This window comes from Pteropus medius, unplaced genomic scaffold (assembly GCF_902729225.1).
Source record: "Pteropus medius unplaced genomic scaffold, Ma_sr-lr_union100, whole genome shotgun sequence".
In the NCBI taxonomy this organism is placed as follows: domain Eukaryota; kingdom Metazoa; phylum Chordata; class Mammalia; order Chiroptera; family Pteropodidae; genus Pteropus; species Pteropus medius.
Window position 1 is genome coordinate 17569272 of NW_024342471.1, and position 23151 is coordinate 17592422.

The 23151-nt window shown below is 36.5% G+C and overlaps 1 protein-coding gene across 3 annotated transcripts in view; it reads left to right on the forward strand.

Moving 5' to 3' along the window:
- NCOA3 (nuclear receptor coactivator 3) overlaps nt 1-23151 on the forward strand; it is a 95214-nt gene that overhangs the window by 59088 nt on the left and 12975 nt on the right. For all 3 annotated transcript variants that reach the window (XM_039864532.1, XM_039864534.1, XM_039864533.1), the window contains 15 exons: nt 7091-7195; nt 8072-8244; nt 8723-8823; nt 10051-10225; nt 11123-11311; nt 11480-11581; nt 14624-14764; nt 15048-15195; nt 15904-16295; nt 16471-17339; nt 18272-18407; nt 19399-19593; nt 19989-20258; nt 20357-20483; nt 21779-21950. In XM_039864532.1, coding sequence (XP_039720466.1) covers nt 7107-7195; nt 8072-8244; nt 8723-8823; nt 10051-10225; nt 11123-11311; nt 11480-11581; nt 14624-14764; nt 15048-15195; nt 15904-16295; nt 16471-17339; nt 18272-18407; nt 19399-19593; nt 19989-20258; nt 20357-20483; nt 21779-21950 — 3279 coding nt within the window. In that variant the 5' untranslated portion in view covers nt 7091-7106. The remainder of the gene's footprint in view (nt 1-7090; nt 7196-8071; nt 8245-8722; nt 8824-10050; nt 10226-11122; nt 11312-11479; nt 11582-14623; nt 14765-15047; nt 15196-15903; nt 16296-16470; nt 17340-18271; nt 18408-19398; nt 19594-19988; nt 20259-20356; nt 20484-21778; nt 21951-23151) is intronic.

Here is a 23151-nt window from a genome sequence, read left to right on the forward strand (position 1 = left end):
TATATGTTTTCATTCATTTTTTGTATTATTGTCATCCTGAAATCAGTAATGACTTTTGGAGATTGATTTGAAGACAGAAATTCTCTTGCCAGATATGTAACTTCCAGAGATACGGAAACATTTTTTTTTAAAAAGGATTCTTTTGAATTTAAAATTATTTAGGCTAGGAGTGGAATTACAGTCTATGAAGAGTAACAAACTGTGAAGTAAGAAAAAGGAAAAAAAAAAAACAGTGGAAACAGCAAGGACCGAGCCACAGACTAACCTGCAGCGAAGACGACCCATTCAGGAAGTCTTCTGAGTCAGACTTGCCATGTCCACTTGCTGGAGTTAGAGACCATCTGCTCTAACCTCTGCTTTTAGAGAAAGAAATCTAGCTAAAATGTGTTTTTCCTTTGATACATCTTACTCTTTCTCTTCCATCTTTTTTAATTTTTAAAAAATTAATTCAAATCGCTTTATCACCTTTCATTTCCACATTGTTAATTTCTGAAATGTTAGTGTCACAAGTAAACCCACTGCAGTATCTTTCAGTTTTTGACATTGGTAGACGAGCTAATTTCAGTCCTGTAGGGGGAAGTGTCTGGTTACTTTGTCATTTACTCTGCAAGCACTCCAGTTTAAGAATATCTGACTTGCAGTTGACCCACAGTTACCATTCCTTGTATTGTTCATTGCTTGCTTAGTACCACTCCTATAGCAGCTTTCCTGTTCTCTCTGCCATTTGGTTACCAGGTGGCTAATGTCCTCAGTTCTTAAATTTTAACATTTCTTCTGATACTTTTCTTCTTTGAGGTAGCTAGAAAGACTGGATTAGGAGAATGGTTGCAACATATGCAAATGTGGCACATGTTGTGCCCATCTCTCCTTTACATCTGTATTGCTTATTAATTACGTTTATATCAGATTTTTATTTATGCTCTGCAAATACCCCCTTAACTCCCCACCGCTTTTCATAATCCAATGCTTTACCACTTATCCCAGGGGGGCTAAAAACTTTGTTTTTCTCTTCTTTCTCTCCTTCTTGGCTGATTATATTTTCACTTTGTGCCAAGGGACAACCTTAGGTGTAAACAGAACTTTTGATGTGTTTATCAAAGAAAAACCGCAAATCTAGAAGTAAAAAGAGATCATAAAGAACCAGCATTGTGTGCTTTAAGTAGTTCCTTTGAAGGTGTTTGGAAGTCCTCTTCAGAATCTTCTAAAAGGTGTCTACTTAATTTTCAGTTATACCTGTTTACCTTAAGAACACAGATATCTGTGAAATGCTGTTTTTATAGCATTTTTTAGCTACTAGCTACAACTCATTACACGATTTCAGTGGGAAATTGTTTTGAATTCCAGTCAGCTATCTATAAGTTGAGGTCATACTGAGTTGTTCTGGCTTATTTATTTGTCTGAATCTTTTTAATTTGTTGCCATATGGGATATTTGTAGCTATTTGTTTTCCAAATGAGAGCAGAATTAGTGTTGCTGAGCACACATCTTTGTTCTTAGTATTGTGTACCTCAGAGGGCTCACCATTATTCCCTCTGCCAAGCATATTCCCTGTGCTTGCTTTGTATTGCTTTTCATCCTCACAATAAACATATGAATATGTGAGGTGTAATTATTCCTAGTTTTCAGAGGTGATAAGCTTTTTAACATGTGACAGTTTTACCTTTTAGTAAAATTGAGATTCAGCTCTCAAGTTTGATTTCAACAAATCCCTGTTGTCTTTTTATTGTATCGTAGTAAATCAGCTGAAGAATTCAAACCCTTGAGTTTCATTTTGATAGGCTTCTGTTTTTTGGAACGGGTAATACTCAAGTGAAAATGACATGTCAGAAAGAAGCAAAAATGTTCTACAAAGTGTTTACCCCACCCCAACGTGAATCTTTTCTGTAATTTAGGAAGATTGTGGAGTTGGTCAGAAATACAGCCGGGAAGGAGAGAGAATGGAAGTTGGAAAAAGGAACAAGGGGGAGGTGGCGGTGGTAGTAAAAACACGAACAAAGGAGTTTGCAATGAAATAGTCTCATACAAGTTTTTATAATGGTTTAGAGCTTGCGGTGTAGAAAGTGGAAACAAAAGTGAACAGACTCAAGTACAGTGTTAGAAAATGTAATAAAATATGAAAAGTGATTAGGCTAAAGAAGGGAAAACTGTCTAAACAGGAGATTTGAGAATTGTTTCACCAGAGGTGGCAGTTGAACTTGATCTTGAAAGATGTTAGGAGTATTCTAGATAGAAGAAAGGTGAAGGGGAGGTTTAAAATTAATTACTTAATGTTAAAAACAAAAAAAGAATTATTTCAGTCATCATCCTTTGTCAAAATCTCTTTCAGTGTAAGTCATTTGGGTGGCTGCTGATAGTGGTGGTGGGGATGAGGAAGAAATATAACTGATAGTATGTTCAAAATGAAGCTGAAATCAGGTTTATGAAGCTCAAGTTTAGGTCTGTTTCTACCTATGAGATAAATTCAGTGCTTTAAATTGTAGGAGTCAGTATAACCTTTAAAACTAAAGAATTACCCAGCTAGTTAGTATGCTGTCAGGAGAGGGTAATATGATTTAAATGGAATTGGCTCGCTTAACTCCCTCTGCATCGTGTATGTTTGTGAACTTCAACTCTGTTGCTCATGTAGAGGTTGAGTATTCTCTTGACAACAAGCTACCAGTTCCAACTAGCACCTGTTGACTAATTGGTATGCCCAGTTGTGGTACGAGAGCCTCTGGAGAGTTTGTGTTTGAGTTCAACTTCTTCAGGTTTAAACTGGAGCATTAACATGAAGGCCCTTTGTGGTCAGCTTGTTGATTGAGAATGAAAAGGCAAACATAGGAAGGGAGAAGAGAGAATGAAACCTGTGGATAAAAATGACAGTTAATTTACATTAGGATGCTTTTCATCTCAACTTATATATTAAAATGTTTTACTTGCTCTCTGGTAGCCCCTTTCTAAATTTTGCTGGCATTATAAACGATAGATAGAGGAAAAGAATGACCAGTACCTGAGATGATACCGTTTTCTAGTATATGTCTGTAACAAGATAGTTTATTTTAGACACTATATATGCTTTTTCTCTTTTTTGAAAAAACTGTAGACTGATAGGTTTCCTATCATCTGTGTTCCCGTGGCACTTTACTACGGTGCATTCATTTTTAACACTTATGAAATTATGCTGTTATAATTGTTTATTTTCTTTTGCTAGGCTGGGCGTTCTAGCGGTGTGTGGTGTCAGTCATTTCTACTGCTAGATCTAAAATGGTTCTGGGCATGCAAATGTTTGAACTGAGATGGAATTAAATTGACATATGGATTGCATCAGGTGGTTTATACTTTATCCTACTAAACATAACAGGTCATCAGCAACAAAAAGAAAAGGGTATTGCCAGTTAGTTTTTATTTGAAACTTTTCCCCTCTTTTCCTTCCTCCTGTCTTTTTTCAGCTCTTATCCTGTTTACCAGGGTTAAATTACAACATATAGATAGGAGATATTCACTGGAAGAGTCATTCTATTGATGAGGAAGCTTTTATAGTGGTTCCATGTTTATGGACTTGTCTCTTCCCTGGCCTCTGCCTGACCCCTAAAAATACACAAGTTATATTTCTTTTAGTTCTTTCCTCCATGGTGCTGGTTCTCTTGGAGCTGCACCGTAAATTGAAATAAAACCTTTGATATTTTAGAAAATATAATCTCGTAGGATTAAGCCTTTAGACTAACTACTGATGACTGTGTACCAAAATGTCTTAAGAGTGTCAATTTGGAATTTGAGCTTTGAGTGATGGCTTTATGTATGAATGTCTCATAAATTTTTTCCAAGAGCAAATTTTTTTTTCTAATTGGCTTGAACAGTCTTTGCTTTTACAAAGTGCTTCAAACAGTTTTCAGTAAATCAATTCAAATCCACAGTTGTTTGAAAACTTTCCTTGAGTTACTGTGATTCTCAGGAGACACCCAGAAACACTCCCTAATTAGCATATTAATCATACCTTGTTTGAGTTGGGCAAACAAGCCTAACGAATAAACTAAATTACTGGTGGGCTAGTCAAAGAGCATTTAATCTTATAAAACACAAGAATAAAAATACTCAACAGACAATTTTAGGGTATAGTTCGTGCTTTTCTGATCTCAAGTTTTTTTCTTACTGTATGAGCCACTGAGTTCATCTCAAGTAGAAATAAGGTCATGGTTAATACTAGACCACTTCAGAGGGCAATTTATCCGGTGACTTGTAGAATAATGATTAGTTTTAGGGGCTTGAGGGCAATTAGTAGCATTTAGTACCTGTCATCTTGAACAACTCTTTGCCTCTCCCTAATACTGCATGCCCCTAAGCCTGGAATAACAACTTCTGTATTCTTTGATGAGTTGAGAAATTTTCTGGTTAACTGATTGGGGATGGCGTGATTCATTAGTATAAATGGTTTGGGGAGGTAAAATGCCCAAGGAACATGATACATTATTTTCTTGGTTATAAAGTTTGAAAATATTGTAATCCTAGCTCTGCCATCCAGTATCTGTGTGTGATCTAATGGAAAGTTATGTAGGTGTTTCCCTATTCATATAATGGGAATAATAATACATGCCTTGGAGAGTCACTGTGAGAAATTACACAGAATATGTGATATGCCCAGCACTGTACTGCAACAGATGTTATCCTCTTCTCTCTCCCTTATTAATTTAGGAAAAGTATAATATTTTCGTTGGTCTCTATACCAGTTGAGTTTTACTAGGTAACCTATCTCCTCCCCATTTTTCATGGCATGGCTTTTCTTAGGTCCCTGCCAAATAACTTCTTGCTTGCTTAGTGACACTAGCATTGTTGATTGATATCTTTTCCTTTTGGACAGGGAGTGAGTACTTCCTGTATCCTTGTCCATCTGGCTAGTTCGTTGTATACAATCAAGATTTCCCCCATCTTAATTGCAAATGACCAAAAGGAAAGCTAGTTAATGCTGCTAAGCGATATACAACATTCTCATGGCTTTTGAGCTGGCAAATGTAATTCTTTGCTGCCTTTTAGCCTGAATTAAAGTTTAGGAATATTCCTTTTCTAGAAGTTTGTTGTATTCTGTTCATGTCTAAGCTGAAACGTGTACCATAGCTTAATTGTTATGTGTAGAAAGACCTATAATATTTATATGATAAATTTTATTCAATTGCTCTAAAATTCTTGCTCATTTTAAATCTGGTTTATCATGGTTCTACTTCTTACTCTTCTATAATATAGAAATAGGCAACATTAGATTTTGATAGCATTGGAAGTTATTCTAAATTGCTACTATTCTATATTTGAAGTAATTACATAGACTATCTTACTAACTATATAGTTGGCCCTCCACATTCATGGGTTTTGCATCCAACAGTATTTTCGATTTGTGGTTGGGAATTTGTGGATGCACACTAGCAGTATTCGTTTGCATCCAACAGTATTTTCGATTTGTGGTTGGGAATCTGTGGATGCACACTGGCAGTATGCATTGTTCTGTGCCATTTTATAGAGACTTGAACATCCATAGATTTTGGTGTCCGACAGGGGTCCTGGAACCAATTCCCCATACATACCGAGAGACAGCTGTAAGCTTAAAGTGTGCATTTGTCATATTAATATATATAAGTAGTATAGCGTAGAACTCCAGTAGAAACATTTCAGATAAGGAAAATAATTGTAAAAATGGCTCAAGGATCTGTATGGTTGAGTTTATATTGAAATACTGAGTACATCTGGGGACTTCGGATTCAGATTCCATGAAAAGTCAACTCTAGGCCTTTCTGTACTATGGTTTCAGGGGCTTGAAAGGATTCTGTGATTTGATTGTATTCTGAGTATGATTTAAAATCATAACATTAAGCCACTAGTAATCAGTTATTTTAAGTTTTTTTCCTCTCCTTTATTTTATGTTGAGGGAAAAAAACCCAACTCTCCAAACTTTGAAACATCTCAGCTTTTCAGCCTTATATTTTGCTACCAAAATTGTAGGTAGAATGAATTTTATTGGTATTCATTTCATACCTAGAGCATCTGTAAAGGCAATGTTGTAATCTAGAACTCCTGGTTAATGATCTTGTGATTTTGCTTTTCTTTAAGCTACATATTTTAAGTTCGATGAGTATCTTGTGTGAAATTTTGCTTTTTTATTTAATCTCCCTTCCCGGTAGTATTGTGCCACCTAGTGGAAATTTATGTTCTTTAACATGTCTCAGAGAATCTAGATGGAATGCAAGATGCATTTTTTAGCATGTTAAAAAAAAATCGTTTGGAATGTTCGAACTTCTTGGTTGACTTGGAATTCTTTAGAACAATGATTGCTTTCCTAAATAAGAGTTCAGGATAAAATTCTTAGTGAAGGCTTAGTAAATGCCTTAAGATTATGAGCTATTAAGTGTTAAAATCTGCTCTTTTTTCCAAGAAACACCCTACATTTATTTTCTTAATGAAACTTTAACCAAAGCATATTATGTTTCTGTCAGTTAATATTAAAGTAATTGTTGCTTTATGGATCTTGTCAAAATCTATCCCCCCGCCCCACCTTAGGTTTTAATGTTGTGCTTTTCTAAGCAGACTGTAATGGAGTTTACATGTTATATACACAATCTAGGTTTATTTTGAAGTAACAGAAAAAAATACATTGGATGATAAATATTAATGAAATGATCTAAAGGAAAAAATATACTACCTTGAGCCTGAAGTAATTTAGACTTTTATCATTTGAATACTTCTTACCAAATGACAAGGTAAACTCTTATTTGTGCTTAACTCAGATATAAATAAAATGTAAGATTTTATCAGTGGAAGAGTTTGTGGTCCCTGTTTCTTGTTATTAAATGTGAAGAAGGTGTCCAATTCTTTTTGAGGTATTCATGTTCACATTTTTTGTAGGACTTGAGAAACATTTCTGTCTACGAGTTGGCTATTCTGTATAACTAAACTGGAATGTGAACTCCGAGGTTGTCTTCAGAATATTCATTTATGATAAAGAATATTGAGAATTATCTAACCATTTAGGGAAATTAATTCTGAATTACAAGATTCAGTCATTCAAGCATATAACACCTTCAGAGTCATGGATATTTTATAATGTTTTTATCTTACTATTCTTTCTTAGTTGCTGATGTATATTCATGATGAGCGGATTAGGAGAAAACTCCTTGGATCCACTGCTCCCTGATTCACGAAAACGCAAATTGCCATGTGATACCCCAGGACAAGGGTAGGCAATTTCATGATGCTTCATCAAGGTCTCCATCCCCCTGCCTTTATTTTTTGGTTTAAAGATAACATTTCGACGTTCTGTTATTTATATTCTCTGGTTTGATTTTTTTTGGTTTTTGTCTTCGCTTAAGTACTATTATTTTGCTTTATAGTAAGTAGTGATACAGTAATGAGATGGACATCCTTATGATGTAATAGAAGCTTCTTCACTGATTCAGATAGGAGTGAGAATATTATACTAACAGTCTGTGATACTTTAGGAAGCATTTCTCAGCGGAAGAGGTAGGAGTTGGGAATAGATAACCAAGATTGTTATAAATAAGAATCTTTAATATCTTTTAAGAACACGTTATAAGTTGATATTTTTGCATATGTGAGGTTTCATTATTTTTCTGAATTTAGACATTTAAAAAATAGAAATAAAATATTGCATTTTTTGCAGTGATATCCTGTAGCCTTTTTAGTATTTGCCAAGGTCAGTATCATTTGAATTTTAATGTGATAGGTGAAAAATAAAAATAATCTACAATTCATAAAACTTCATCATTAATACCTAGCTACGACTGTTTTTATTATTATTTGTTAGTTTTATTGTTTCTATGAGGTAAAGACTTTAACCCCAATTTTCAGATAATAAAACTGAGACTAACTCTGCTCATGCCCACTGGGCTAACAAAAAGATGGACTTGAATTTGTTCGTGTGAATTTCTGCTATATTCTACTACTTCTCCAAGGCAATGTTTTGATAGTTTCTATGGGCTAAATTTAGTTTATTTATGTAGAAAGGTAATGGTGTGGTATAGGGACTGATTCTGCTTATGGCTCTTTTATGATAGGTGTATTCATGGCTTTTTTTCCCCCTTCCTCTTCTTAGTCTTACCTGCAGTGGTGAAAAGTGGAGACGGGAGCAGGAGAGTAAATATATTGAAGAATTGGCTGAACTGATATCTGCTAATCTTAGTGATATTGACAATTTCAATGTCAAACCAGATAAATGTGCAATTTTAAAGGAAACAGTAAGACAGATACGTCAAATAAAAGAGCAAGGTAATACAAAGTAAGAACAACACTCAAGTCTTTTAGAAGGAGCTCGTTAACTGTGTTTACAATTGCCTTTTTCTTACCTTGTTGATCAGGTAGGGACTGCTGCTAATCAGGCTAGCCTCTGTGGGAGTGGACAAATGAGTTGACCAGCTTTGCTCTTTAGGAAACCGTTAACAGAACTGGAAAAAGGCCAGTGTTGCTCACCCCGTCACATGTTAGTTCCCTTTCAGGAAGCCATGGGATAGTAGTATGTTTAGTAGTGAAAGAAAATTTAGGGTATCTTCCGCCCTCCTGGGTAACTCTAAAATTTAATTTTAACATTTGAATATTGTGGCATAATTTTCTTATTAGGAAATGTTGTGTGTGTACATATGCATGTGTGTGCGTGCCTCTTTGTGTCTGTTCTGGGGACTCTTTGAAGGTGGATATAATCTGTCACTGATATGTGTGCTATTTGTAGTACTGCTTTCTGTCTTTTTAGGAAAAGCTATTTCCAATGATGATGATGTTCAGAAAGCTGATGTATCTTCTACAGGACAGGGAGTTATTGACAAAGACTCCTTAGGACCACTTTTACTTCAGGCAAGTATATGGTTTCAGCTACCAGTAAGCTCTGTTGATTTCTTTAAAAAAAATTGTTGAAACTTTGGTTAGGTAATAAGAACAAAAACACATCTTTCTTTTTGTGAGACAGAACTCAATATCCTGAGTATGATGATAGTAAAGTGCTCTCAGATTTACCATGTATATAAAATTCAAGAGGTCCCATGGGGGAGGGGGACCCTCATAAAAACTTAGTTGCAAACTGAGAAAGCAAACAAAACATAAAAAGAAGCCAGAGAGGAAAGGTAATGCACACTTTCACAAAGGTTATATTTGGGCATATCTTAGCTCAGACTTTTTGGTGCATTTTTGCACGATCATATAATTTTACATTCTCGAGGAATTTTTAAGGCTTAAAAATTGCATTGTTTTCTAAGTAGCTGTCTTAAATAGACATAATTAATCTATAGCACTTAGAGAATGTTTCTCTTACTTGAAGTCTGGGTCTGAAACCTTTCGTAAAGTTCACTTGTCAACTATTTTTGTTTGAAGTAATTTGCTCCATCTGCTTTGTAGCTGATCAGTTCAGTTCCTCTGTAAATTCTCATTACGGAGTAGTGTAATTCCTGTAGCTTGATTTGGTATCAAATGGAAAAATAGGAAGTGCGGAGGGTGATTTTCTTATTTTTAAAGTTTTGAAGAGGTAAATCTTCAAAAATTAGATTAGACATTAATTCAGATTTTATGTTGACTATTTGTCTTTTTTTTCAAATTATTTTTTATAAAATCTTGTGGTAATGGCGCTAATGTTAAAAGAAATGGTGGCTGATAGTTGTTTGCAGTTATTGTTAAATCAGCAGTAGTTTTTTCAAATTCTTAGTACTAAGGTCAGTGTCTTAGTCAGCTAAGGCTGCCATAAAAAAATACCACAAACTGCTTAAACAGCAGAAAATCATTTTTTAAAATTCTGGAGTTCTGCAAGTCCAAGATCAAGTTGTTGGCAGGCTTGATTTTGTTCTGAGACCTCTCTCCTTGGCTTGTAGATGGCTGCCTTCTCACTGTGTCCTCACATGTCCTTTCTCTGTGCATCCCCGGCATCTCTCTCTTTTTATAAGGACACCAGTCATATTGAATTAGAGGCCTGCCCTTATGACTTCATTAATTACCTCCTGGAAGCCCTATCTCCAATCACATTGAGGGTTTAGGCTTCAAATGATATAATATAGTTCAGTCCATAATATCCCATATCAACATATTCCACTTTAGGCATTGGATGGTTTCCTGTTTGTGGTGAATCGTGATGGAAACATTGTATTTGTGTCAGAAAATGTCACACAATACCTGCAATATAAGCAAGAGGACCTGGTTAACACAAGTGTCTACAATATTTTGCATGAAGAAGACAGAAAGGATTTTCTTAAAAACTTACCGAAATCTACAGGTAGGCTTTTAATGTGTATTTTCTAAATAAGTTGAAAAAAATTTTTTTCTTGACCATTTCTTAGAAAATTGAGCATACCTTTTTAGGAACCAAGTGATTAAATTTGTGTAGAAAGGTAAGTGGTTAATAGCAAAATTTTCAAATATGACCTCAGTGAATTTAGATTATGGTAAACATTTAAAGTGGCCAAAATATACAGTGAGATTTCTACTTTAATTGAAATTATTCCAAAGTTCTATATATAGCAGTCTCCCCTTATCCAGAGAGAATATATTCCAAGACCCCCAGTGTAGATGCTTGAAACCGTGGATCACACCAGACACTAAATATACTCTTTTTTCCTATACACACACATACATACACACACATGCATACATACATATATACATACATATATGCATACCTTTCTAACTGAAAGAAAGCACTTTATGGCTTCTCTTTGGAGTATCTGAATTGCCAACATCACTACTCTTGCTCTTTGGGGCCAATATTAAGTAAAATAAGGGTTGTTTGAACACAAGCACTACAGTACAGAGATGCTCGATCTGATACCAAGATGGGTATGAACTGACTAGCAGGCAGGTGGTGTATCCACATGGATATGCTGGACAAAGGAATGATTCATGTCCTGGGCAGGTGGAGTGAGATGGCATGCAATTTAAAACTTATAAATTGTTTATTTCTGGAATTTTCCAGTTTATAGCTTTGGACCATGGTTGGCCATGGGTAACTAAAACTGTGGAAAAGGGGGAACTCTGCTGTATTGCCACCTTGAAATGTTAGCACAGACGTTACTATGGAAAACGTGTGTAATGAAAAAATACAGCCTTAATTCTTGATGATGGTCATCGCCTGAATCACCAGCTTTCAAAACTCCTTTCAATTTGTTTTCCAAAGTTAATGGAGTTGCGTGGACAAACGAAACCCAGAGACAAAAAAGCCATACATTTAATTGCCGTATGTTGATGAAAATGCCACATGATATTCTGGAAGACGTAAACACTAGTCCTGAAACACGCCAGAGATATGAGACCATGCAGTGCTTTGCCCTGTCTCAGCCACGTGCGATGATGGAGGAAGGGGAAGGTAAGAGAGGTCACGTGCGTGACGTTTATCAAGCAGATGGCAGTTAAACTTATAGTTTTATAACTCCTATCATTACAGTTTTTACTGCATTTCATGTCTTTACTTGCGATTGTACAGACATATTTAAAAGTTATGTATGTTCCTTACCTGGGTAAATTTTTATCGTAGATCTGCAGTCCTGTATGATCTGTGTCGCACGCCGCATTACTACAGGAGAAAGAGCATTTCCAGCAAACCCTGAGAGCTTTATTACTAGACATGATCTTTCAGGTAAAAACTTTGTGTATTGTGTATATACATTTTGTTCATTTTGGAAACTTTTAGAAAAGTTAACTGTTCTACAGCCTGCATTATCATTTAAGTGCCAGCAACCACTGTAATGAATGCTTTGTGTAGATTATTTCCTATTTTTCTTATACAACCCTGAGAGAGAGTCACTAAAACCCTTAGCGTTTGAGTTGGGTATATTTGACACTTAAAATCTCCTCAATAAATTAAAAATAAATGTAGAGGTACCTGGCCTTCTATCTAAATATTACTTTAAGTCAGAGGTTATTATTTCTTTTCTCTAACTTCAAACCCACTTTTCATAAAGGAATAAAATTTCAAAGGTATCGGTGATTTGAATGAGAATTATTGGGCGTAATCTTGACATGAGCTTTATTTTAATCTTGGACGCCCTTTTTTGACCACCGGAGTAAAGAATTAAAGCCAGTGTGGTTGATAAAGCTAAGGCACAATGATGAAATTAAACACAGAGGGAATGTTATCTGTATTCACCATGTGATCATTCAGAGTCACTCTTGTGATCATCTGACCCTAAATGGTGATGGCCAAGGGTTTGTCACGTATACTACATCTCAGAGATTGAGGAAACAGGCCTGGTGACAGAGAGTTTGTGTTACTTGTCCAAGATCATGGCTAATAAGAAGAGAATTTGCAGCTAGGTCTGCTCGACGTCAGAGCATGTACTGTTGGCTTTATGCCCATCATGTGGACCTTCAGTAACTAATTTGGTAAACTGGAGTATGTTTAAATAAACACTTAACTTGTAGCTACTATATATATATGTGCATGTGTATATTTATACATATATGCACATGTATATATATTACATACATACATAATAATATTTTACTGTAAAAATAGCTGTTTTTGCAGTCATCAATCATTTTATGCCAGGCTACTTTTCTAGAGGTCGCTTGAGATTAATTTTCACAGATGAAAAAAAACAAAGTTATTTATTTGTATTTTAAATCGTCAATCTATTTACACTGATGAATATTACTTTATATTGGAAAATTTTCTGTTAACTTACCTTGAGATCATCAAACTTTGTGAGAAGAATTTTTATGTGTTATATTATCCTTTTAGTGTGGTTTTTTTGCTGGATCTGTTAGGATTTGGCAGTCTACATTTTTCCTTAAATAACAATACTTCATATTTTGTTACTAAAAATACTAAATAGAACATCTTTACCCAAGCAGTTCAGCGAGTAGAACCTTTAAAAGTTATAAATATTTTTTCCTTAGTATAAAAGCAATACATATTTATTATAAAGTTAGAAATTACCAGGCCCCCCAAAAAAATCACGTTGTGTAACATCTGAGAGCCATCGAACTATAGAGTTGGTACATTCCAATTGCTGTCCGTTCCTCATAGGAGGTTTGTTGCACTCCACACAATACTTTTTTTGGCCTTTGGGGAGATTTTTTATCCTCTGTCCCTGATGTGTTTTATTTAACACATTTTCTTTTGAGTATCTATTTTGTGTTTGTCATGTGGCTTTCAGAGCTAGGTCCAGGGGAGGTGGTTGAGGACAAATCTGTGTTATTCTTGGCATAGCACACAAATGTTTACTCTCTCTGGAATGCATATGTCTCTTCTCCTTAATCATTTTTACCTCATTAATGAGACTTTTATTTTTTACTATTAAAGGCCTGAATTTTAAACAGATTCTTAGACTAATGGCTAGTATCTAAGAGCTTATTCTATACTAGTGCCTTTTTAGCATTTCCAGAACTGGCTTTCACCATGAAGCTCTATGAGTTTTCCCAATACAAACTTGATTTTCTTCGTTTTTTACTTTCCTCACAGCCATGTCATGGAAAGAATAAACATATTAGCAAATCTTTTCTATATCTTTCTCAGTCTGTCTGGAATCAAATTATCGATCACTTTTTAAAAAATCACTGTACCTCTTGTCATGATTTACATCCCATCTGGATTTGCTGAGCATAGGTCATTAGGATCTGAGTATTGCATTTTTTTTTATTAAACTCTGCAGAACAAACAAAAACAACCATTGGTAGTCTTACATCAACATGAGCTTCAATCGTAGTTTAACATTTTTTGACCATGGGGTATATTTTTGTCACAGAGATCCATGTCATGGTGGTTGATCACACAGTGTTTGCCTTTGGACATTGTCAGTAATTATTTTGAATTTTTTTAAGTGCAGCTTCAGCATTCTGCAGATCAGCAAGGCTCAGTTCAGTAGCACAACTCTGGAGGCCATCAGAGGCGGTCTTGGTTCCTTGAGTCCTTGTGGTTAGTGTTGTCCCGATATTTCTCATGCTGAACATAGCTGGTGCTTTCATGTCATACCAGTCTCTGAAAATGGGTCGACCACTTTGGTCTTGACTCCCTTTTCGCCACTTTTTGTAAGATGTGTTTTTGCACCTGCCTTCCCTGGTGCTGCTCAGAAAGGAAGAGGCCAGCCAATTTTTAAGGACCATCTTCACAAAACTTTCTTTAACTTCATAGCACTTTTGAATTGTATATATTTTGTCTCTTTAGTGTATTTGATATTAAGCAAAAGTTGTTAGAAAATTCCATAAGACATGAGTATTGGGTTAACCCTCCTAGTTTAGATTTTAAGTGTCCAAAAATGCAGTCACCTCTCAGATGGAAGAATTGTAGCTGCCAGCTGTTAAGGCAGGTATTTTCTCTTGCTTCAGAGTTGCAGGGATAGAATATCTTCAGATATGAACAAGTTTATTGGTAGGTGGAATTTTTCCTTAAATGCAAATGAACCTGCGTTTATCTGGACGTGTTACTTTTTCTGTATGTTCACAAAATCAAAGGAGTTGTGTGATACACTCTTATTGTCTGTAGAGCAAAACACTTAATGTAAGAGTTTGCAGTGGGACTATGCTGTTGATGAAAAGCTCTGGATATAGCAGAAATTTGCATCAGAGAAGGTGGAGCAAAGATTTCGTGTCTTTATTTTATTTTTTAGTGCTAAGCCATACCATGTGCAACAGTAAATACTAGTAGGTTGGATTTAAATCCTTATTTTCTGTTTAATAGGAAAACTTGTCAATATAGATACAAATTCACTGAGATCTTCTATGAGACCTGGTTTTGAAGATATAATCCGAAGGTGTATCCAGAGATTTTTTAGTCTTAATGATGGACAGTCATGGTCCCAGAAACGTCACTATCAAGAAGGTAAAGAATTTTGAAGTTAATCTTGATATCGTTTGTCATTGTTTTTGACATGCTGTAAAGCATGTCAAAGTATGTATAAGAACCGTAATTGTTGTTTTGTTTGTGTGGGTAGGAAAATGATTCTTTTGAGCATTCTTAGATTAGATTGTTCATAATTTTGGTGCAGGTCCAGTCTTTCACTGGATTTTGAAAATGTTGCGTTTGAAGTACATTTTTCTTTCCTCTCCTCTATGTGTCTGTTTGCCAGTTGTAGTTAATAGTAATGAGATCTTTTCTCCCACAGCTTATATCCATGGCCATGCAGAAACTCCAGTGTATCGATTCTCTTTGGCTGATGGAACTATAGTGACTGCACAAACCAAAAGCAAACTCTTCCGAAATCCTGTAACAAATGATCGTCATGGCTTTGTCTCAACCCACTTTCTTCAGAGGTAATGATAGATTACTATGTATTCTCATACAAATGCAGCATTCTCAAGATGTGTTCTTATTAATGTAAAAGAGAGGAAATGTAATGAGAAAAAGCAAGGATGTTAGATTTGCTGAAGTGTGTTTAGATTCCTGGATATGTTTCTTTAAGGTTATATTTTTATGTGAAAATGTGTATTCATTAAATAATTACTTGCTGGGAGATGGGAAGGCTGAAAGAGCATATAAAGTCTTGACTCCCTCTGTTACCTTTCATTTCTAATGATAAACTACATTGCTTTTAGGGATTGAATTTAAAATTTGAAAGTAGACTTTAAGAATAAAGGGTTGTTGCTGTTGCTGACGGTAAAAGAACAACACGTGAATATTCATCCATTAATTATTTTGGGTAGTTTGCAAGCACCTCCACGTTAACCCTTAGATGGCCACTCTAGCAAAGCCCTGCTGAGATTCCACTTAACATAGCTATTGGCCCTTCACAGTGCTGTGGTGGTGTCACTTATTTAGCTTTCATAGCTTATTAAAAAGTATGTTATTAGGTTAATAATTGATAATATCTACATTGGAATTGTCGCCAGATATTGGAATGATGCCTAAGAAGTTACGTTCCTGGGCACTTAACTTCATCCTTTAAAAAAAAAAATCAGATTCAGGGCTTTTGTGTATGACTGTAAATTTTTAGTAAAAGTTTGATGTTTCTTTCTTTGCAGGGAACAGAATGGGTATAGACCAAACCCAAATCCTGTTGGACAGGGCATTAGACCTCCAGTGGCCGGATGCAACAGTTCGGTAGGCGGCATGAGTATGTCGCCAAACCAAGGCTTACAGATGCTGGGCAGCAGGACCTACAGCTTGGCCGACCCCAGCACCGCAGGGCAGATGAGTGGAGCTAGGTATGCGGCTTCCAGTAGCATAGCTTCGGTGAACTCCGGGCCAGCCGTGCAGTCGCCGTCTTCCTACCAGAACAACAACTATGGCCTCAGCATGAGTAGCCCGCCCCATGGGAGCCCTGGGCTGGGCTCCAGCCAGCAGAATATCATGATCTCGCCCCGAAATCGCGGGAGTCCCAAGATGGCCTCACATCAGTTTTCTCCTGTTGCAGGTATTCATGTTGGTGTTTCCTTTTCTTCCTTTTCTTTGGTAATTCTTTTCTTTCCATACCACCGTAATTCTTGTGAAGTTAATTCATTTTGTAATAGAAACTCTGAAGAGTTAAGTGGTGTTTTAGCATACCATCTGCTCGTCTAATTCTTTTCCTCATTTTTCTCCAAATCCAGGCGTGCACTCTCCCATGGGGTCTTCTGGCAATACTGGGAGCCACAGCTTTTCTAGCAGCTCTCTCAGTGCCCTTCAAGCTATCAGTGAGGGCGTGGGGACGTCTCTTTTATCTACTCTGTCTTCACCAGGCCCCAAATTGGATAATTCTCCCAATATGAATATAACCCAACCAAGTAAAGTGAACAGTCAGGATTCCAAGAGTCCCTTAGGCTTGTATTGTGACCAGAATCCAGTGGAGAGTTCAATGTGTCAGTCAAGTAGCCGGGATCACCTCAATGAGAAAGAAAGTAAGGAGAGCAGTGCCGAAGGTTCGGAGAACCAAAGGGGTCCCCTGGAAAACAAAGGCCACAAAAAATTGCTGCAGTTACTTACCTGCTCTTCTGATGACCGGGGTCATTCCTCTTTGACCAACTCCCCACTGGATTCAACTTGTAAAGATTCTTCCAATAGCGTCACCAGTCCCTCTGGGGTCTCGTCTTCAACGTCCGGAGGAGTGTCCTCCACATCCAACATGCATGGGTCCCTGCTGCAAGAGAAGCACCGGATTTTGCATAAGTTGCTGCAGAATGGGAATTCACCAGCCGAAGTGGCCAAGATTACCGCAGAAGCAACCGGGAAGGACACCAGTAGTACGACCTCTTGTGTAGAAGGAAGTGTCAAGCAGGAGCAACTAAGTCCTAAGAAGAAGGAAAATAATGCACTGCTTAGATACCTGCTGGACAGGGATGATCCTAGTGACACACTCTCTAAAGAACTACAGCCCAAAGTGGAGGGAGTGGACGCTAAAATGAGTCAGTGCAGCAGCTCCTCTGTTCCTAGCTCGAGTCAGGAGAAAGACGCTAAAATTAAGACGGAAGCAAATGAAGAGGTAATTTGTTTTCTGTATATTTCAGCTTAGTCATTGTGTCTCGTCAGTGCATTTCTGAGTTAGACAATGTGTTATGCAAATTCATATCTTCTATTTTAGATTTATTTAATGGAAGTTAACATTGAGCTGTCATTTCTCTAATTCTTTTGGATATCAGTAAAATATATTATGATGTAATTTAGAAATATCAGATGTATATATTTTAAACTGTGATGATAACTTGTTAGCCAGTTTGAAATTTTTCATGGAGGTGTTTATTGTTGGAATGGGTAGATTGGTAGAAACAGGAAAAAAATTTTTGTATTAAACAACAGAATTTTGATTTATATCTAAAACTATGTTTCATGTACACAATCGCATTCTATGTAAGCATTTCCTAAACTCTGAGGAACACTGTCTTGGGAGATGTCAGTTTGTGCCTGAGAAAATTAAAGTCTTGGAGAAATCCTATTATTAGGATGTCTGTTTAACTTTGTTTAAGCTAGTGTTCTCTAAATTTATTGACCCAAAGCCCCTTTTAAAGCATGCCCATGAATATCATGTTGAATATCAGCTCGTTGCTTTTATTATTAGTCATACCTGTTTTCAGAAGGTATGTGTAGATGCAGACATCTCTGTCAGCGAATGATCCTCGCTAATGTCAGCTGGAAAATATCCTACAGTTTGAGAAATAAACATCTAGTATAAATTAAAAAAAAAAAAGTCCCTTTGAAAGCACTTCCAAACCCAGGTATTTATCTTAGTTTAAACTGTTCTTTCAAGGAAGAAGTTTAGGGGAGGGGGCTCATAATAAGCCTGCCTTTAAGTTGGGCATTATTTCAGTTAACTATCGTATTGTACTTGTTTCCATTTCATGTTTTCTTCCAATGAATATGTTTATACCTATGCGACTGGTAGTATACACAGATTAATTTTTAAAAATTTATTTTTAGGGATCTGGTGATCTGGATAATCTAGATGCTATCCTTGGTGATCTGACCAGTTCTGACTTTTATAATAATTCCATATCCACAAATAGTAGTAGTCTGGGAACCAAGCAACAGATGTTTCAAGGCACAAATTCTCTGGGTAAGAAAGAACTAGGTTTTATTCTTGCCACCTTTTAAACTTTTCTGAACACTTGTATGTACTCTTATGCTAAGTCAAGGATCCAACTAGCATACTCTGCTTTTCAGTTTCTTATACTAATTTATAATGTATGTGTTTTGGACATTTTCCTATTTTTAAATTTCCCACTGCTCACTGATATGCCAGTAATCATGGCACTTATAGGAAAATGTTCATCTCTGGTTGCTGCGGATGAGTGGTAAGTACTAGGGCATATATTTTTCTTAGGCACAGTGGATTGGATTAAAAAGCAACCAGAACTGCTCAAAACCTGTCTTTTGGCATTTACGTAATTTTGTCATCTAGTTATGAGACTTCTTTGATGTTTGTCAGTTCTTACCCAGCCTCTCTCGTATAGCCATGTTTCCTCGTTCATCAGTTAAATAAGGATATATTATATGTATAAATTGAAAAGGAATAATTCATAATTATCTGAATAGTTATTCATTATTCATTTTCAGTGGCACTATTTCCTAAACTGAAAAGGATAGTCAGATCAATGAATTAGTTTGGAAAAAGCAAAAAAAAAAGTTAGAAGGAAATTTAAGTTTCATTTCTTGTTTGATTAGAAGGCAGCTTATCTTGTTACATTTAATTGTAAAATTTTAAGCAGAGAAGCCACTTAATAAGTACATATGGAAGAACCTATGGAGTTTGAAACATTGGTAATGTTTTCAGTATTAAGTGAAGCATAATAGGAATGACTGTATCACGCTGCAGATCAGCACCTAGTACTTCATCCAAACAAGACTCTTGTTTCTACTTTGTTTGGAATGCGAGACTGTGTGTGTGTGTGTGTGTGCTTAGTGTTTATGTTGTAAAGGAAGACAGTGTTTGTTTTAGTAAGAAAGACATTCTTGGGTGGGCATTGGTATTTATGTCTTATACTTGATTATTTATGTATTGAATCATCAGAATATTTATATGTATTGTGCTTCTATGTTTTCAACAGGTTTGAGGAGTCCACAGTCTGTGCAGTCTATCCGTCCCCCATATAACCGAGCAGTGTCTCTAGATAGCCCCGTTTCTGTTGGCTCGAGTCCCCCAGTGAAGAACATCAGTGCTTTCCCCATGTTACCAAAGCAACCCATGTTGGGTGGGAATCCAAGAATGGTGGATAGTCAGGAAAATTATGGTTCAAATATGGGTATGTTATTTCTAATTAGTATTCATGATCAAAATTTTTCTTTTGGGAAAAGCAAATTTAACACACTTAAAGTCATTTAAATAACTGGGATTAAGTAATAGGCTTTTGAATGTAAGTAGCACAGTGTTTCTTTCATGAGTATTTCCTTCATTTATTCTGTCTTGGCTGTTTAAACTCTTAAGGAGACTTTTGATGTAAGACATTTTCTAACCTGTAATGAATATATAGCAATAGTGGCCCATCAGAAATGTCGTAATAGTTGGCTAGCCTCATTCATAGGATGGCAAAGCACTTTTTTGTCACAGCCGATGTTGTGTATGATGACTGTACCTATGTGAGATAAGAAGAATTTCATTATAATATGGAAAAGACCTAATCATTTCTACTTCTTGTAGGTGGACCAAACAGAAACGTGACTGTGAATCAGACTCCGTCCTCAGGAGACTGGGGTTTACCAAACGCAAAGGCCAGCAGAATGGAACCTATGAGTTCAAACTCCTTGGGGAGACCAGGAGTGGATTATAGTGCTTCTTTACCCAGACCTACGGTGGGTGGCTCGATGCCCACCTTGCCTCTTCGGTCCAGTAGCATCCCAGGTGCGAGACCAATTTTACAGCAGCAGCAGCAGCAGCAGCAACAGCAGCAACAGCAGATGCTTCAAATGCGTAAGCATCCCCTTTATAAAAAAAAATATATAGATGTTTTAGGGTAATTTTTGCTATTGGCTTATTTGAACATTTATCTTTTCTTTTTGTACCCCCAGGGCCTGGTGAAATGCCCATGGGAATGGGGGTCAGTCCTTATGGCCAAGCAGCACCATCTAACCAACCAGGTTCCTGGCCAGATGGCATGTTGTCCATGGAACAAGGCCCTCATGGGACTCAGAATAGGTGGGGCTTTATTTTGTGACTCTGTAGAAAACATTAGCATCTGATTATCTCTAAAAGAATCAGCACAGGAACAAACCTGAAAGAGAATGAGGAAAACTCTGTTTAATTAGCTACTTGGTTGCCATCTGGGTGTTTCTTGAATAATTGTGTGTAAGAATGAGGCTGAGGCCGCAAGCAGTGGCATTTGTGGAAGAGGAAGCAGACGGAGCCATGTTGTTCAGCTCTCAGGACTGTTGAGCTGTATCAAACTTGAGAGCCTCCGTGGGGTAGTGGTCTCTCATAATGCCATAACCCTCCTCCAGGAGGGGGTCATTCAGCACCAGTTTGACAAGGTGTATGGTAGTCAGAGTTGGTAAGCCCACTTTTATGGAAAGTTAATTTTTAAGGATTGGATAATTTTTCTCTAAAATTATTTGAAACATTTCAGAGATAATAATGACAGCGAACTATAGCACTCTTACTTTTGTAAAAGAAAGATTGTGGATTATGTTTGTATTTAATTTTTATTTAGCTTTGTCAGTAACTCTTTTGCATGAAAGTGGCCACATGTCAGTGTCAATTCTTACTCGAATTCTACAATAAATTAAAGAAAAAATGAATCGATCTATTGAGTAGACAATGATGTAAATATGAGTATTAACTTGAGTGCTTCTCTACCCCATACAGAGCAAATAGTTTTGTCACAGGATTTTTCTGAGTGAGGAGAAATTTCTGGCTCCATGTACCTTTAATATGTTGGAGAACTTTGGCACCTTGCTGTGGGTGTATGGAGTTTGTATTATACTTGTTTTGTATTGTAATATATACTTATATTAGAGCTCATCAATACATTGTGAGTCAGATATAACAAAAAGTTATTTTGCATGTTCCTAGGCTCATTTCATTGATAGTTCAACATTTCTATCCTTTTTCCTGTTCTTTTATTCATTTCCCAGCTTACAGGTATCATGACTACTACCACTTCTATTCTTGAACGGTCTTGAAAACTGCACCCTCCACCCCCCATCCCTAATCTCTGCTATCTTCCAAATGCCTAGGGGTCTAAGCAGTTACATTTTGGTGGTGGGATGGGGAGGTGTAAGCTAGATATGCTAGTTGAAGATGGTCCGGTGAGTTTAAAATTGTGGGCCTTAAATTTAAATTGATGCCATTTACTCATCTGTACTGCTCAGTTCGTTTATTATTTATACTTGTATTTGAGTTATTATTGTATATTAAAAATATTGTGCACAGTTACTGTGATTTTTTTTTATTTTGGAGAGGAAAGTTGAAATTGATTGCAAGTTTCTTTTTAGGCCACTTCTTAGGAATTCCCTGGATGACCTCCTTGGGCCTCCTTCTAACCTAGAAGGACAGAACGATGAAAGAGCATTGTTGGACCAGCTGCACACACTCTTGAGCAACACAGATGCCACAGGCTTGGAAGAAATTGACAGAGCTCTGGGTATCCCTGAACTTGTAAATCAAGTAGGTAGCATTAACATGGACACAGAAGTGTGTGCGTGCACATACCTGAAGCTACGTACAAGAATGCCTGTATATCTTTCCTGTTACTTGTGTTACGTTACTACATTCATGGATACCAGCATTAAATTGAGAAAATATACTTTATAATTGTGATAATACTTTCAGAAACCTATTATTTTATAAAGATGTTAAAATTTTAAGTAACCACAGAAATCCAGTCAAACTACTGTGTACTCTTTAAAAATGCTGCTTTTGCTTATGTTAGCTAAGAGCCTTCATTTTTATAACTACTTCTCTCTTCTACCTAGCCAACTAGTGTATACTCTGAGGAGGCAAGCTTTTTAAAAAATGTTCAACTAAACCCATTTATAATGGTAAATCTGTGAACATCCCGACATCATCCCCTATTCCCAATTACCTGGGCAGCCTTATGGAGGTGTTCCATTCCCAAATCTGTAGTTTTGGAAACATACATTTTCTAGTAGCTATTTTCATTTAAAAGATATGGGGTGTGGGGCTTCTGGTTAGGTCTGTGCATTCAGTAATCAGGGGAGACCGTCAAGGAGTTCCCAGTCTTCGTTAAGGAGACGTGTACAGAAAGAATTATACTTCAGTGTGGCGAACACTGTCACAGAACTTCTTAAAGGGTGGGTGGGAAATACAGACAGTGGTGGTGTCCATTTCCAGGGGTACCAGTCACGAATGACCCTGGCACTGAGGAGCAGAGTCCAACCTGGCTGAGGGTGGATGTGTGGGTTACACAGAGATTTACAGAGCTTGAATAGCCCTGTAAATTTTTATTTAAGCTGGAAACAGCTTTCTTCGTTCTGATGATAAAATAGTTAATTATATAAATATCTGACAATCACAAAAATTTCATATTAAGAAAAAGTTAAAAATCTGTAATCCGGGCACAAAGAATCATCAGTAACTTTTCCGTATATGTTGTAAAGAAGTGGGAGCAGACTTTTAAACCAGTTTTGTAACCTATTTTCCTTTTGGAAATCATTGTCAGTCATCTTTTTCTGTTTAATATATACATCTTTAATTTTAATGGCCAAATAGAATCTATTACTGAGCACTGTTTAACCAGTTCTCTGTTGAACCAGTTAAAATTTATGATATTCTCCATTATAAACAATTCTGTGAATTACATCTTGTTTACTTAGTCTGTTTCCTTAGATACAATCCAAGAGAAAGG